General features: G+C 40.7%; 2 protein-coding genes across 2 annotated transcripts in view; both read left to right on the top strand.

Annotated features, from left to right (window-relative positions):
* The first annotated feature begins 710 nt into the window (after window positions 1–710).
* Window positions 711–6,957, top strand: LOC120400149 (inverted formin-2-like). Its single transcript, XM_039528542.1, has 6 exons — window positions 711–781; window positions 2,273–2,390; window positions 3,345–3,509; window positions 4,121–4,223; window positions 6,316–6,456; window positions 6,856–6,957. The coding sequence occupies exons 2-6, from the start codon at window positions 2,289–2,291 to the stop codon at window positions 6,882–6,884; spliced, it is 540 nt and encodes a 179-aa protein (XP_039384476.1). The 5' UTR covers window positions 711–781; window positions 2,273–2,288; the 3' UTR covers window positions 6,885–6,957.
* A 3,285-nt stretch (window positions 6,958–10,242) lies between these two features.
* LOC120402197 (adenylosuccinate synthetase isozyme 1 A) overlaps window positions 10,243–14,486 on the top strand; it is a 30,699-nt gene continuing 26,455 nt past the window's right edge. Inside the window, exon 1 of the mRNA XM_039532643.1 lies at window positions 10,243–10,479. Coding sequence (XP_039388577.1) covers window positions 10,297–10,479 — 183 coding nt within the window. The 5' untranslated portion in view covers window positions 10,243–10,296. The remainder of the gene's footprint in view (window positions 10,480–14,486) is intronic.

Raw genomic sequence — 14,486 nt, forward strand, 5'->3', positions numbered from 1 at the left:
GACAGAAGGTCAGGTTCTTGCATTGCATGGGATGGCTAGTGAACATTGGCCACAAGCCCTGGCAAGCATCACCCCAGTGAAAGGTGATCCTGCAAGTGGCATAGAGCCGGAACAGAGGCTTGTATGGCCCACATTCTCTCTGGTGCTGGCAAGGCAGGAAAGGAGGTGTGGTTAGAAGAAAGATGTCTTCAGAATGCTCCTTTTCTATGCCATTCCTGGATTGCATTTTTGCCCCTTGTAGGTGAAATAGACCAGCGCAAATCAGAACAGTCATCAGGTTGCTTTGTCAACACAAATGGAGAGCATCTATAGGAACACACTAGGGTCAGAGCAATTCAAAGAAAACTTTACTCATACACCTCTGATTTGACTTCTATGCATTTTGGCTCTGCCCAAGAAATCTGCTTCAAGAAGAGTTTCTTGTTAGGTATGTGGAGGATCTAGCATGGAGCACTTACTATAAGATGCAGCATTTATCTTATATGTACCAATTATCAGATTACAACATAGTAGAGTCCGATATACTGATACTCCCCGTATGTACAACTATGAGACTGTTTAAGTCAGTGGAGTAATAATAGGGTTAAACTTATCCCAATACATGTAAACCATACTTTCTCAGTTCTCACTTTTTAAAATTAAGTGTCTCAGTGCCCACATGTATAAGGAAATGCACCATACAAAATAAACAAATTTCACTTACATTTTAGGAAGTTGAAAAAAACCACACGGATCTACTACAGCTTCCCAATGACCTTGAATGTGTTTCAAAGGCAGAAGGGTATGACCTTTTTTTTTTAATCTTTAATGTGGGAATCATAAAAGTACTTAGTCACATAAACCCCAGACTTAGGTGCCTAAAACAGGAACGTAGGCACTCAAGTCCCAGTTTTGGCTCTACTGCAATCCACAAAACTCCTGTTGAACCCTGTAGACACCTAAACTTGCTCTGAGTCTATGTTTCCAGAGTCAGATTTCCCAAGGTGCCTATAATTCTGCCTCTGAGCATGTGCACTGCTGCAGACTGCCTAATCCCCCAAAGTGATTTCACAAACCAGTGGAAGCTGGGCATTTGGCTGCATAAGTCATATGCAAGGCCTGATCTGACCAGTATGCATGCTCAGAGGCATCCTGCTGGATCGGGTCCGATTCAAAATCTGTCTGGATGAGGGTTGCTGCCATCTGCCTTATAACTTTGTAGCTCAGTGGTTGGAGCACTTGCCTGGAATATGGGAAAGCCAGGTCCCATTTCCCCCTTCTCAGGCACAAGTGAAGAAAGGATGTGAACAGGGGGTTCTCACCTCTCAAGAACCACTGAGCCATGGGATATTCTGAGGTGGGGCTCCCTCAGTTTCTCTTGCTAAAGCTATTCCACTATGGATAAATAATGAAAGAAAGACTGGACCCAGGTCTCTCCTTTTAGGGGGGTGACCATAACCACTGGATTACAGAGTAATTTTCTTTCTCTCTTTTGCCCAGTGACTAAGTATTTATCCAAAGAGGAACACAGTCATTGAGGGAAACGCCACATCAGAATTAACATTATAATTAGTGCTGATTTATACTATATGCATTCATAGAAACTCTATGGTATTCTAGGAGTCTGATGTTTTCCTTGCAGCTAGTCACTGAGAGAAACTGTAAATCTGGAGATGGACTCACATAGTCAAGCAGTTGCTAAACGATTAAATGCAAAGAGTGTATTAATTTTAAGAAAATAGGGAGCATTTTGGTTTTAGCTTAAATTCTGAAGAAGTAGCTTGCTAATGCTGTTGGAAGGTAAAGTATAAATATCCCATTACCTAAAGCTGAAATATGAGTACTGTTAGTATAAATATGCTCATCATATATTTATTAATTTAATGGTATTGGGGTTAAGCCACTCGGTGAGAATTTTCAAAACAAATTTGCAAACCAAAAACCCTGTTGATTTAAATAGATATCCAGGTTTTCATCTGTAAATATGAAAGGAGGGGTGGCTTTAATGCTGCTTTAGCGGTTTACGTTTGGATGTACAGTACAATTCTGCCTCACGTTATGTGGATACAATGCTTTGCCTACCATGAAGGGATAATCAGAAACTGGAAGGTATGTTGGGGCCCCTATGCTGCTGCCACATATGCTTTTGAGGTTCCCCAGGAACACAGAAGTCCACCCATTGGGATGCTTTTGCAGGATTGGGATTTTACATCCTTCCTCTGTTAACAAAACAGGCTAGTCATTATATTGTTTGCAATCCTCTTGGTTTACAACCTTCCTGTGGAATTTTCAGAACCAACTTTGAAGTTATGAAGGCAGAGGCAGATGCCCATTTAAAGAAACTTTTGAAAATTGAGCATAACATGTCATCAATAGATGATTTAAAAGCACAGTATGGAAAATCTATTCAAGTAAGTGACATGGGTCTGATCCATCTCATGCTTCCCTCTTCCAAGATGTCATATATCTCTAGGAGATCACAAACAGGTCAGAAGAAGGTGTACCTTTAAACCTAGATGGGAGGAAGGTCCTGAACCCTTTTTCAGAGTTTATGTGCAGTCACAGTATGGAAATGGTTGAACCACTGGTCCATTTAATCCCCCTCAAAAGCTAAAATTAAGCCTAGTATTCTACAGTATACAGATGTATCACTGTGGCATGACATCTTCTAGAAAAGCAGAGGAGTTATTTGTGTTGTGGTTTTTTTGTTTTGGTTTGGTTTTTTTACTTGAAAAAACTGCTCACATTCCTGAAGAACAGAAAGGTTCTTTTGCATGCATTTATAAGCATTGATTATCATGGGTCCAATCTAACTCTGTAACTTAACATAACAGGATCAGGCCCTTCCTATGTTTAGAAAGTAGGTGCATCTTAAACAAAACTAAACCTTTGTATATGTATTGCACATCTCCAAAGTAAATAATTCGCTATCACACCATCCTTCAGAGCCTGTCATATTAGAGAGAGTCTTAAAGCAGGGTAATATTAATTAAGGGCAGGGAGACAGTCATGTTCCTCATAAATCTTCTGCTTAGCCATGTAATGCTGGCCAAGAATGCCAAGTGGTCATGTTGTGACTGTGAGACTACATGATGTGTTAAGGGTAGGCGAGGTTCCCCAATAGTTACACATTTTTGAGGAAAACAACAAGTAATGTAATTACAAGTAAAGTAGCATACTGTAACTAGTTCTAACTTTCCATGAATTGCTGTTTCCAAAGCAAGCAGTACTTAGAGTTCTGTCTGATTTTCTAAACGCTATTGCGTTGATTTGTTAACTATTTTGCCCCTCCCCTTGAGACTTGCGGGTAATTGAGATGCATGTTGCTTTTAACCTCAATAAATTGCATTGTAAATATGTCTCAGGGCCATATAAACGGTTTGAAGGAACTGGAGGAGGAGCTTGCCGCCATTAAAAAGAAGAAGGCAGAACTTGCGGACTACCTCTGTGAAGATCGAAACAAATTGTCATTACAAGATGTGTTTAACACAATGAAAACCTTCAGGGATTTATTTATCAAGGCACTAAAGGTGGTTTACACTTGTGAATAATTAGGGCTACATTGTGATTTGAACTTATCACCCATGCATGGAAGTATGAATTCCCCTTCCCTTCTAGGCCCTTTTACACCAATATATCGGCTACCCAGACCTTGGATCTCAGTGCATAGGAGTGAATGGGGCTATTCACCTGCTTATGTTCCCCCCACCTCCAAGCAGGTGTGCAGAGAATGGGTGAACAAACTAATACAAAAATCCGCTATTTGTTACAAAGAATTAAGGACGCTCCAATCTCTTGGGTTCTCCTTAAAATGACCGGCTGGCCTCAGTGAAGTAAAGCTAGCGATGTGTAAAAGTGAGTAAGCAAAACTGATACATTTTTAGAAGGGAGTAAAGATCTTACTGAATAGCAAGACTCAAAACATGGTAGGCAAGGCCTACCCGGTGTTTACTCTGAACAGCCTTCATTCTACCACTCATCCCAACAGCCCAGTGACTGAGCCACAGCAGTGGGTATCAAGTGAAGAAGCATGTTTGGAATAGCTTTTGCTTATAATTGCAAATATCTCCGTCAGCTCTTCTCCAGTTAACGTTTATCTCAGATGTTTTATTTCACATTCTATCTGGATGTTTGGATGTAGGAAAACCAAGAAAGGAAGGAACAAGCTACAAAGGCAGAGAAAAGAAAGAAACTGCTTGAAGAGGAGGAAGCTAAGCGGCAAAAAGGAGAATATGGAAATATCAGTAAGTCTCACAAAAGTATTTTGGAATTATTTGCTACTTTAAAGGACAATCTGATTTGTGACCAAAAAAGCATTGGTTAATTTTCTAAGTCCTTGGCATAGTTATTCCATCAGATATGGAAGAAATTTAAAAAATACTAATTTTGAAGCCCTTTTCACACAAGGATGATAAAAATGTACACACCTCTTTTCTTATACCCCTCACAATGGGGCTAGAGCTGAAAATAATCACTCACGGTAAACAATGCATTAGCAGAAATAGAGGCTAATTTCAGTTTGGAGGCTTCTGATTTCTTTGCATTTCTTTTAACACTCATTTGCATCTTTTTAGGATATGAGTCTGTTAAGGAATATTTGAAACTAAGCTGTGTTGGGCAAAGCACATGTTACTCTTCCCATTCTCCTCCTCCTTTTTTTTTTCCCCCTGATTAGGGCTCTGATTCAGCAAATGCTTAAAGTTAAGCACATGCTTTGCGGAATAGGAACTGGATGACTTGCATTCTTAAACTTAAGTATGCACCTAAGTGATATGCATTTTTAGTGTAAACGTGTGCATGTGTAAATTTAAAATTCCATTCATATTTTAAGTTCATTTTACATGAAGGTTTGCGTATTAGCACAGCGAGCAGGATTCATGTAAATGTTTGATTGGATGTTCACACACACACATTTTGCATTTTCAACAAGCTCTGAGTAAGAATCTGTGACCAAAAAGCTCAGTTCTTCTTTAGTCCTATTCGTTTTAATATCATCTGTTCCAGTTATTGATCTTTAGAAACTTCTAAAGAAAAATCTGAATTTTGATAACCAACCACAAGAGGGCCAAGATTGTCATTGGACAGACTGTATTTCCAATATGTTGTGTCGTTAGCATGTAACAGTACATTTAATGTAAACTAATATTTAATATAGTCTTACTAATTAGAATAATCTACATTTTACTGTAAATAGAAAAGTAATTTAATATATTGGAAAGTTACTTAAATATAAAATTAAGAGTGAAATTTACCCGCCATGCAGAGAGACAGCACAAGGCCCTCTGCACCATTTAAACTCTCCAAATTGGGTTTAATAAGGACTCAAGTGGCGTTGGCCCAATGCATCAAGGTGAATTTCATCCTATATGGGTATAACAGAACAAGGACAGAACAAGGAATAATGGTCTCAAGTTGCAGAGGGAGGTTTAGGTTGGATATTAGGAAAAACTTTTTCACTAGGAGGGTGGTGAAGCACTGGAATTGGTTACCTAGGAGGTGGTGGAATCTCCTTCTTTAGAGGTTTTTAAGGTCAGGTTTGACAAAGCCCTGGCTGGGATGATTTAGTTGGGAATTGGTCCTGCTTTGAGCAGGGGGGTGGACTAGATGACCTCCTGAGGTCCCTTCTAACCCTATTCTATGATAACTCAAACATGAGTTGGAAATCTTGACTGCAGTTTCTTCTTCAATATTTATTGCAGAAAATTGTGCCTAGCTACTTCAGCACTTGTGGGCATTCTTAGCTGCAATTCCTATTCACATTGAGTTTTATTAAAGTAAGCTGGGGGACTATCAGCTCTGATAAAGTTAGAACCTGGGTGTTTGTCTTATTTAAACTCCTCTGAAAACTCCCATCCTATGTATACACCTAGACATTTTAGAATCATGGTAATGGTGTTTTGGGTTTTTTGTTTGTTTTTAAGTAGATGAACTAGATTTTTGTTTTAAAGAGGAAAAATTGGATGGCAATGGATTAGGTGAAGTCCTATTAGCATGTACTGACCAGATTCTTAGGCCTTGATCCAGCAGAGAGTTAAGCACATGCTTAATTTTGCTCAGTGAGTAGTTCTATTGGAGTCAATGAGACTACTCATATTGTATAAAGTTAATTAAGTGCATAAGTCTTTGCAGGATTGGGACCTTAATCTTTGATTTACTGACACAAATGACTGTCACAAGTTCCTTCAAGCCAATATCTGGTTTCTGTATCTGTGCATATAATTGAGGATCACATGTCTGCAGATGACAGACAGGCCCTTAGCTGTAGCTGTCTCTCAGGATTTCAGAGCGCACTGCATCAAAGTATTTTGATATGTATTATAATCTCATTCTTTATAGTTCAAAAAGGAGATGTGAGACCAGAAGCATGTGTCACTGATGCCTTATTAGTAGATATAAGGAAAGGCTTTCAGCTATGGAAAACTACTAGGAACAAGTCTGAGCCAGAAATTGTTCCCAAAACCTCACCTACTGAAACTGGTAAGAGTACAGATCCAACTGCACCTGCAATGTGGCTACAACTATTAAACTCCAGTCTTCCATTGCACAATGCTAAAAAGATATAAGTTAGGATTTTCAAAGAAACCCAAGGGAGTTAGGAAGTTAGCTCTAGGGTGACCAGATGTCCTGATTTTATAGAGACAATCCCGATTTTGGGGTCTTTTTCTTTTATAGGTTCCTGTTGCCTCCCCCATCCCGATTTTTCACACTTGCTGTCTGGTCACCCTAGCTAGCTCCCTTTGAATGTCAAAAGAATTTAGGTACCTAGCTCTTTTAGGCTACTATTGAAATCTCAGACATAAGTGATTTTATTTGCATTATTTTTGATGCTTTATAATGGACAAGAGATTCTTTCTCTGCCGCTTCATTTTTCTTTAGCTTCTGTTACTTCAGCTTCCATTACCTGAAGTTACCAGACAGTTACATTGTTGAAGTGCATCACACCAGCTTGCTTCAAGGAACTAGTCTATATATTATGTGTAGATGCTGAAATATTTGTTTTGCTTTAGTTAATCAAGGGAGAAAGATGAGCTTATTTTAATGAAAACATGCATATGTGCACTTTCCTATTATTTCTTTTGTGCCTTATTAGTTAGAATTTTATATGAACTAATTTAATTACATGTCTTGTATTGCCAATATTGAAAGAATGTCTTTCATATCGGACTGTCTAATGACAAGTGTAAGCAACACACATCTGGTGGTAACTTATATTCAACTTATTTTTATACAAAAACTAGTAGCAGAAAGTAGAATTCCATTAAATTGATGAAAAGCAATACAGAGTTCAACGTATGGTACAGAAGTTCCACTGAATTATAAGGGCCTATTCTGACATCTTTGTGCTCTCAAACCAGTCACTGACTTCTAGAGCTGCAGAAGCAAACCCCAAAACCAGTTTCTTAAGCAGTGTTAATTTTTTAATGAGGGCCGAATTCTGCAGCCCTTAGGCAAAATTCCAATTGTCTTCAGCAAGAAAGGACTTCAGCTTTTGTTCCTTAAATAATAAGCTCACAGATGTCAAAATGGTCCGTATCAATTGGAGAAGTGTGACTAATTGCCCACCCTTATCTACTACTTACAATGGTGGAAGAATCCAAGCTGCAAGTGAAACCAGTTGAAGGGAAATGTAGTTTTGTTGTTTGCTTCTTGTTTCCTCTTTGATCATTGATTTGCAGTGATAAAGTGTAGTGTGGTGAAAAAGTACAAAGAATAGGCTGCAGGAAACAAGACACAGAAACTGAGTGTCTGATAATTAGTACTTTGAAATATAATGTAAAATAGAATCTTGACTGTTTATTAATGGAGCATTGTTTAAAAATAGGTATACATTGTATTGTTTTCTATTTGTACTTGATGCATATTTTGTCTTTGTTCATCTCAGTACAATGCTAAACAAAGTTGCCTGTTGTATATGTTTTGTTTTCTATTAAGAAAAAAATGGTCACGGTAATTCTTTTACTAAACTGAGCCCTCCTGGTTTCTCTAAGCACACCCCTTAGGTCTCAGGCCTCTAGAGGTCACCTGTCTCCCAGGGTGGAATCATATGGTTCTCTCACTATCAGACCGGGCTCTGGGTTGCAGTCCCTTAGTACTAACTGTGATTATCTCAGCTGGTCTGACCTAGACACAGACCCTGCAGTCCTGTATCTTCCAGGGCAATGACAGTTCTAATCAGTGACCAAACAGCTTTCTGAAAGCAAAGTATCATTTATTTACAACAAAAGAATTTCAGAGAAAACATATGTTGAAAACAATGAACCACCCTATATATATGTCTGCTTACAAGGTATCTAACCATCTCACTCATGGGAACCCTGGAAGGACTAATTCCTAAGACTCTTCCACAGAGCCCCCTCTCTGTCAGCTTGTGTCCCTGTCAGAGTTCACTGGCAACACCCTGCACAGCCCCTGGCAACTCACCCCCCTTCTTTTCCTCAGAAGGTTTTTTAACTGTTTAGTGTTCTTTTGATCTCTAGCCTCCAAGCCTGATATAACAGCTGCGTCACTTCTGCCTAGTCAGAGCCTGGAACCCTGCCATTGTTTGGTAACTGTCCCCCAGTGTTTGCTGGGATGTTGCTTATCTGAAACCATTGTGTTGCCTTCCTGTTTATTCTTCCTGTAGTCCCCTATTAAGCATTCATACAGGAAAGTCTAGTAATTCAATATACAATACCTTCCCCTCACTGACCAGTCACATATCATGTTCATCAAATGATTGTTTCTATACATCATTACATATCAGCTCCATGTCTGTTACACTCCTCTCATCTTTTCTTGAATGCTTTGACAGGTAGGGAATTAATTTCAATCTCAACTTCCTTAACTATTATTGTTAGGCAGAAGACTTTGAGGAAAAACCTCAGTGTAGACAAGATTGTGTGTGTGCATATGAGCCTAAAGAGTTCTAAATATACTAGGAGTCTTGTAATTTCTATAGAAAGTGTGAAGATTGTGTGCTCCATCCACCAGATCCTACAAATTCATATGGGTCCATGTGACCAAGAAAGTTTAGTATTCAATATACACCAAGCCACACCCACACAATGATGGAGAACCAGGTGCATGAGACTGGAACGTGTTCTGTGCTCTTCCATCCAGCTTTCCCTCAGCAACATAGCCCCATGTGTCTCAAGCCAAAAGCTGTTATGTCCATTCCCTCCCAACCTACACACGTACACTGACACAATCCCTTGCGTCTCAGGTATTAATGTGCTGGAACAATTTGTATAGCGGGGGTGTTGAGAGCCATTGAACCAAACTGTAAACCTTGTATATAATGGAAACCACTTCAAGCTAAGGGGTGCGGCAACACCCCCCACACCTCTAGTTCCAGCACCTCTGGCCCTGTCTACCACAGGCTGGAGTGTCTGTCTGTCCCCAGTCAGGGATGTCACTTGCTATGGGGAAAGGTGGCAGTTGCCCTTCTGACATTTAGTCCCCCCTCCCCTGACTTTGAATAGGTCCACATTTACTTTTGGCTCCACCACCACCACTCCAGCCTTTTCAGGATATAATAGAATCATTTATAACGTTATATATGCTGACTCACCCTTATCACCCTCCTCCCACAGACAGTATTTGCCTGAAATGATGCCCCTGTCCCCAGTGACATAGCCTCATGTGCCTCAGTCTGTAGTGTGTGTGTGTATGTGTGTGTCCAGTGACAGTCCTGATGCCTCAGGCTGGAGAGGAGTATGTGTGTGTGTGTGTGGGGGGGGTGTCCAGTAACACAACCCCTGGTGCCTCAGGCTGGAGAGGGAGAGAGTGTGTGTCCCCAGTAACACAACCCCTGGTGCCTCAGGCTGGAGAGGGAGAGAGTGTGTATGTCCAATAACACACAACCCCTGGTGCCTCAGGCTGGAGAGGGAGAGAGTGTGTGTCCCCAGTAACACAACCCCTGTGCCTCAGGCTGGAGGGAGAGAGAGTGTGTGTCCCCAGTAACACAACCCCTGATGCCTCAGGCTGGAGAGGAGTAGGTGTGTGTCCCCAGTAACACAACCCCTGATGCCTCAGGCTGGAGGGAGAGAGAGTGTGTGTGTGTCCAGTAACACAACCCTGGAGTATGTGTGTGTCGGTGTAGTGTGTCTAGGAACAGTCCCGTGTGTGTGTGTGTCTGTCCCGAGCCGGTCTCGAGTCCGTGTGCCCCTCACTGCCCGCCCCGCCCCTCCCGCGGTCCGGGCCATGGGCAGGCGGCTCGCGCGTCAGCGCGCGGGGCGGCTCGGGGCTCGGCTAAAGGGGCGGCGGGCCCGGCCGGCGGGGTAGGGCGCACACAGCTGGGCTCCGGGCGGGCGGCGCTGAGCGAGCCAGGCAGGCCCCATGGCCGCCAGCCGGGCATCCAACGGCCGCGCCGCGCACCCCAGCGGGGGGCTGAAGCGCGCGCGCACCGAGCCGGCCGGCAGCAGAGTGACCGTGGTGCTGGGGGCGCAGTGGGGGGACGAAGGCAAAGGGAAGCTGGTTGACCTGCTGGCCACCGAGGCGGATATCGTCTGCAGGTGCCAGGTGGGTGCAGGGCGGCGGCGGCGGCCGGGGAGCGGGGCCATGGTGGCTCGCAGGGGGTTGGCTCCGCGGCTCTCTTCTGCTCTTTGGCGACTTGCTGGGCTCCTGGCGTGTTTACCCTGGTGCCTTTACTGTTCTCTTCGCTCCGATTTTCCGTTTCTCTTGGTCTCGCTTTTCTTTGGCTCTTGTTCTGTCTTTTCACCCCTCTGGCATCTTCTCTCCTCTCCTTTTCCCGGATCCCTTTTCTCTTCCTCCCTCTTATCTGCCTTTCGGTCTCCCCCTTTTCTCTTTCTATCTCCAGTTTTTTTAATCTTATCTTATCTTATCATCTATCTGTCAATGATGCTTTCTCTTTATTTGTCTATCTCTGACTATCTCTGATATTTCTCTTTATCTAGCTCTGATCTTTATCTGTCTCTGCCATCTCTGATATCTATCTCTGATATCTTTATCTTTCTGTCTCTGCCATCTCTCCATCTCTGATATCTATCTCTGATATCTTTATCTCTGTTTCTGCCATCTCTTTGCCATCTCTCCCAGTCTCCCTAATTTACCATCTCTCTCTGTCTTTGCAATCTCGTTCTGCCATCTCTGTCTTTGCAATCTCGTTCTGCCATCTCTCTCTCTTTCTCCTCTTTTCTTTTCAGCACATTCTCATTGTTTCTCTCTCCTCCTTTCCCCCACTCTCTCATTCCCTGTTTTACTTTCTCTCCCTTGCCTCTGTGCTCGAGGAGGAGGTGTGGTTCTTCCCCAGGACCGAGCTGGGACCCTTCCCCCTCCTCTGGTTGCACATTGAAATGTCACTGGGAAAGAAAAAGTCCTGAACTATAAATATAAATAGCTGACTGTTCATGATAAGAGACACAAGATCCCGATGTTCAGACAGGCATGGGCCGTGTCTGAGCAAGGCGTCTGCTGCCGTCTGCTAGCGGCCCATCGGCTGGCTGGGGAGGGGATGCATGCAGCAGGTGTCAGATGATTGCCTAAGGTGACCAGAGGTCGGAGCAGCTAGAGTTTCCCGGTGGCCTGCCCTCTCCCCTCCTTGCACTGTGTCCTCATGATCCATGGATGCTTCCTCTTTGGAAAATTCATCGGGCTGGGTTCTGCAGGAGCCCTACATTTCTGTGATTATATGTAGCAGGTCCCAAGATCTTTCGTTTAGCAGCCATTTCCACTCAGTTGACCACTTGCACTTAATGGATTTAATTCTGTTCCAGTTTTGTTACTGTGTAAGGGAGAAATTACTAACTAGTTCAAAGTTCAGAGACTGGTCACTAATAAATCTTAAGTATCAGAGGGGTAGCCGTGTTAGTCTGGTTCTGTAGAAGCAGCAAAGAATCCGAAGATTGCTTGCATCCGAAGAAGTGGGTATTCACCCACGAAAGCTCATGCTGCAAAACGTCTGTTAGTCTATAAGGTGCCACAGGATTCTTTGCTGCTTCTAAGAAATCTTAGGAGTTTTCTTCAGTTTTGCGGCCATGTGTTTTGGATGGGCAGATCTTGTTTCCTACAGAATTACTTGAAAGGCCTTTTAAAAATCTTTTGAAATAGAACATATATAGTGAAAATAGAGAAAGGAAGTAGCCACTTGAAGTGTTTCTGTGTGGTTATGGAACTTGTTACACTGCTTTGCTTAGATTTATTTCTGATTTGGTCGAATACTAAATAGATTATAGTTCAAAGAGGCTCAAAACACAGAGATTTGTTTAGTATAAACTAAAGAATGTGGACATTGTATCCAAATATACATAATCTTATTTACTTAAAAAAAAGATAGTCAAAGCATGAATCATGAAAGTGTTTATGCAAATATACATACTAATGCTTATCTGAGGAAGAGCTCTGTATAGACGGAAAGCTTGTCTCTTTCCAACAGAAGTTGGCTCATTAGAAGATATTGCCTCACCCACCTTGTCTCTCCGTTATCTTTTAACTGTTATAATAAATCTATACATTTTATTCTGATTGTATTCATACAAGTTCAGCTCAGTTAACAGGTTATATGAAATGTTTCTGTTTTAAAATGCACAATGGGCAAGCAGTGAAAAGCACTGATATCCTTGAAACTGAGATAACCCCAAGGACATTTCCTAATTAAATATGTTAAGTAAATAAACTTTGACACATGAGTTAAATATTAAGAATGTGGGTAAAGTATTTTCAGTTGGTATGGTAAGCTGCTGGATCTTGAATCACCTTGGGAGGTTTTCCCTACAAATGGAGACTAATGAATGTGCATTCAGATGAATATACTTAAGGTTCCTCCACAAGTTTCTCTGTAAACTTTTATAGGCAGCAGTGTATACCCTGGTTTTAGAACCACTTTAGGAGAGTGGGGTAGGGAATTGGCTTGAAAAGCTTAAGACTGGATCTGGACACACACTTTATTTAGGCCCAAATCCTGCTTAATTTTACTGCTGTCACTACTACCACCACAGATGGTAATAAAGTTAAGCACAGTGCATATATGGCTGGAGGATTCGGGTCTTAATGGGTGGTGGTTGAGGGAAGACTTTAATCATTTTGAAGGGAAAAATAAAATCAGAATAGCAATTTTTTATATTTGAGTGGCAAAAAAGTAGAAGTAGACAGCTTAAGGTGCTTTAAGTGGTATTTTTCCAAATAAAATATTTAAAGTGCTAATCTTGATTACAAATTTGCTATTTAGAGGACAACATTTGAAAAAGATTCTATCAACTTAATCATATATTGTGAATAAATCATTGTAGCTTGTGTTAATAGTAACACTATAGATTATAAAAATGGAAAGAATTTTTAAAATCCTGTTTAATTTTGACTGTCTTGTTTCTTTACTATTTGCATATGTTTCATCATTGGCAATGAAAATCAAAGAAATCTTTTCGCTTTTGTTTATAGTCAGTTTCACATTCAAGGAACCAGTCCTGTAAACACATAAGCATATGTGTGACTTTACTCATATGAGAATTCAGTGGGGATTGCTTATGGCAGTAAAATTATACACATGTTTAAGTGTTCGCAGAGTCAAGGCCAGGATTCTCAGTATGGTAATGTTTGGTTTACAGGCTCTGGGCATATACAACTGGCACTTGGGTTGTTCAGGACTGCATTAGTAAATAGCAGGGTGGATTTGATTTAAAATTTAAATCATGATTTAAATCATAGTCAGGAAGACTTGATTTAATCATGGATTTCTACATAAAAGTGCATTCTTGTTGGTTATTATAACCTTAATACATATTCTTCACAATCAGAGATAGATGTAGGTTTCATTTTTAGAAGGTACACACTATACATTTTTTAAGTGAATTATTTTGAAAACTTTTCAGATTCGTTTTACAGCTATATCAGAAAATGAATGATTGTTTGGTTATTTCATTTACCAAAGGTAATTGAAGCAGACATTTATGAAGTAATTGAGAGGTGAACTATCTCAAATTCAACAGGTTAATTGTTAATATTTGGAGGATTTTCTTGCCATGCTGTATTAGGAGGAGAACATCACCAGACAGACATTTGAATTGTTTTATTTAACTAAAACAACAATGTTAAATATTCTGGATTTTTCTTCAACAGCAAACATATAATATTTTAACAAAACAAGCATATGAATTTTTGAATTTAGTTATTCAGGTTTTTTAAAATCAGGTTTGTTTTTGTTAAAATTGTTTTTAACTAAAATAGTTAAATGAAATCTTAAAAAAAAATTGACAATGTCACACAGGTCAACATGAGAAACTTAAAATATTAGCTTCTGCAGCTAACTTAGTCATCTTCACCTTCATTTTCCTGTTTATTCATAATCTGGAAAAGAAAAACAAGCTTTCTTGCTTTTTCAGGTCCCAAATGATTTCTCAATTTGGAATGAATTAGTCCAAAAGAAGAAAATATTCTTTCTATACCAGCAGAAGAAGCAACTGCTGTTAGAAGTGAGATCATCACTTCAATAGTCTCTGAATCCAAGTGCTTAAGTGACTTCCACCAGTTCACTGGTGTGACTTTCTTTAAAACATCATCAGCGAACATATATT

This window comes from Mauremys reevesii, linkage group 3 (genome assembly GCF_016161935.1).
Source record: "Mauremys reevesii isolate NIE-2019 linkage group 3, ASM1616193v1, whole genome shotgun sequence".
In the NCBI taxonomy this organism is placed as follows: domain Eukaryota; kingdom Metazoa; phylum Chordata; order Testudines; family Geoemydidae; genus Mauremys; species Mauremys reevesii.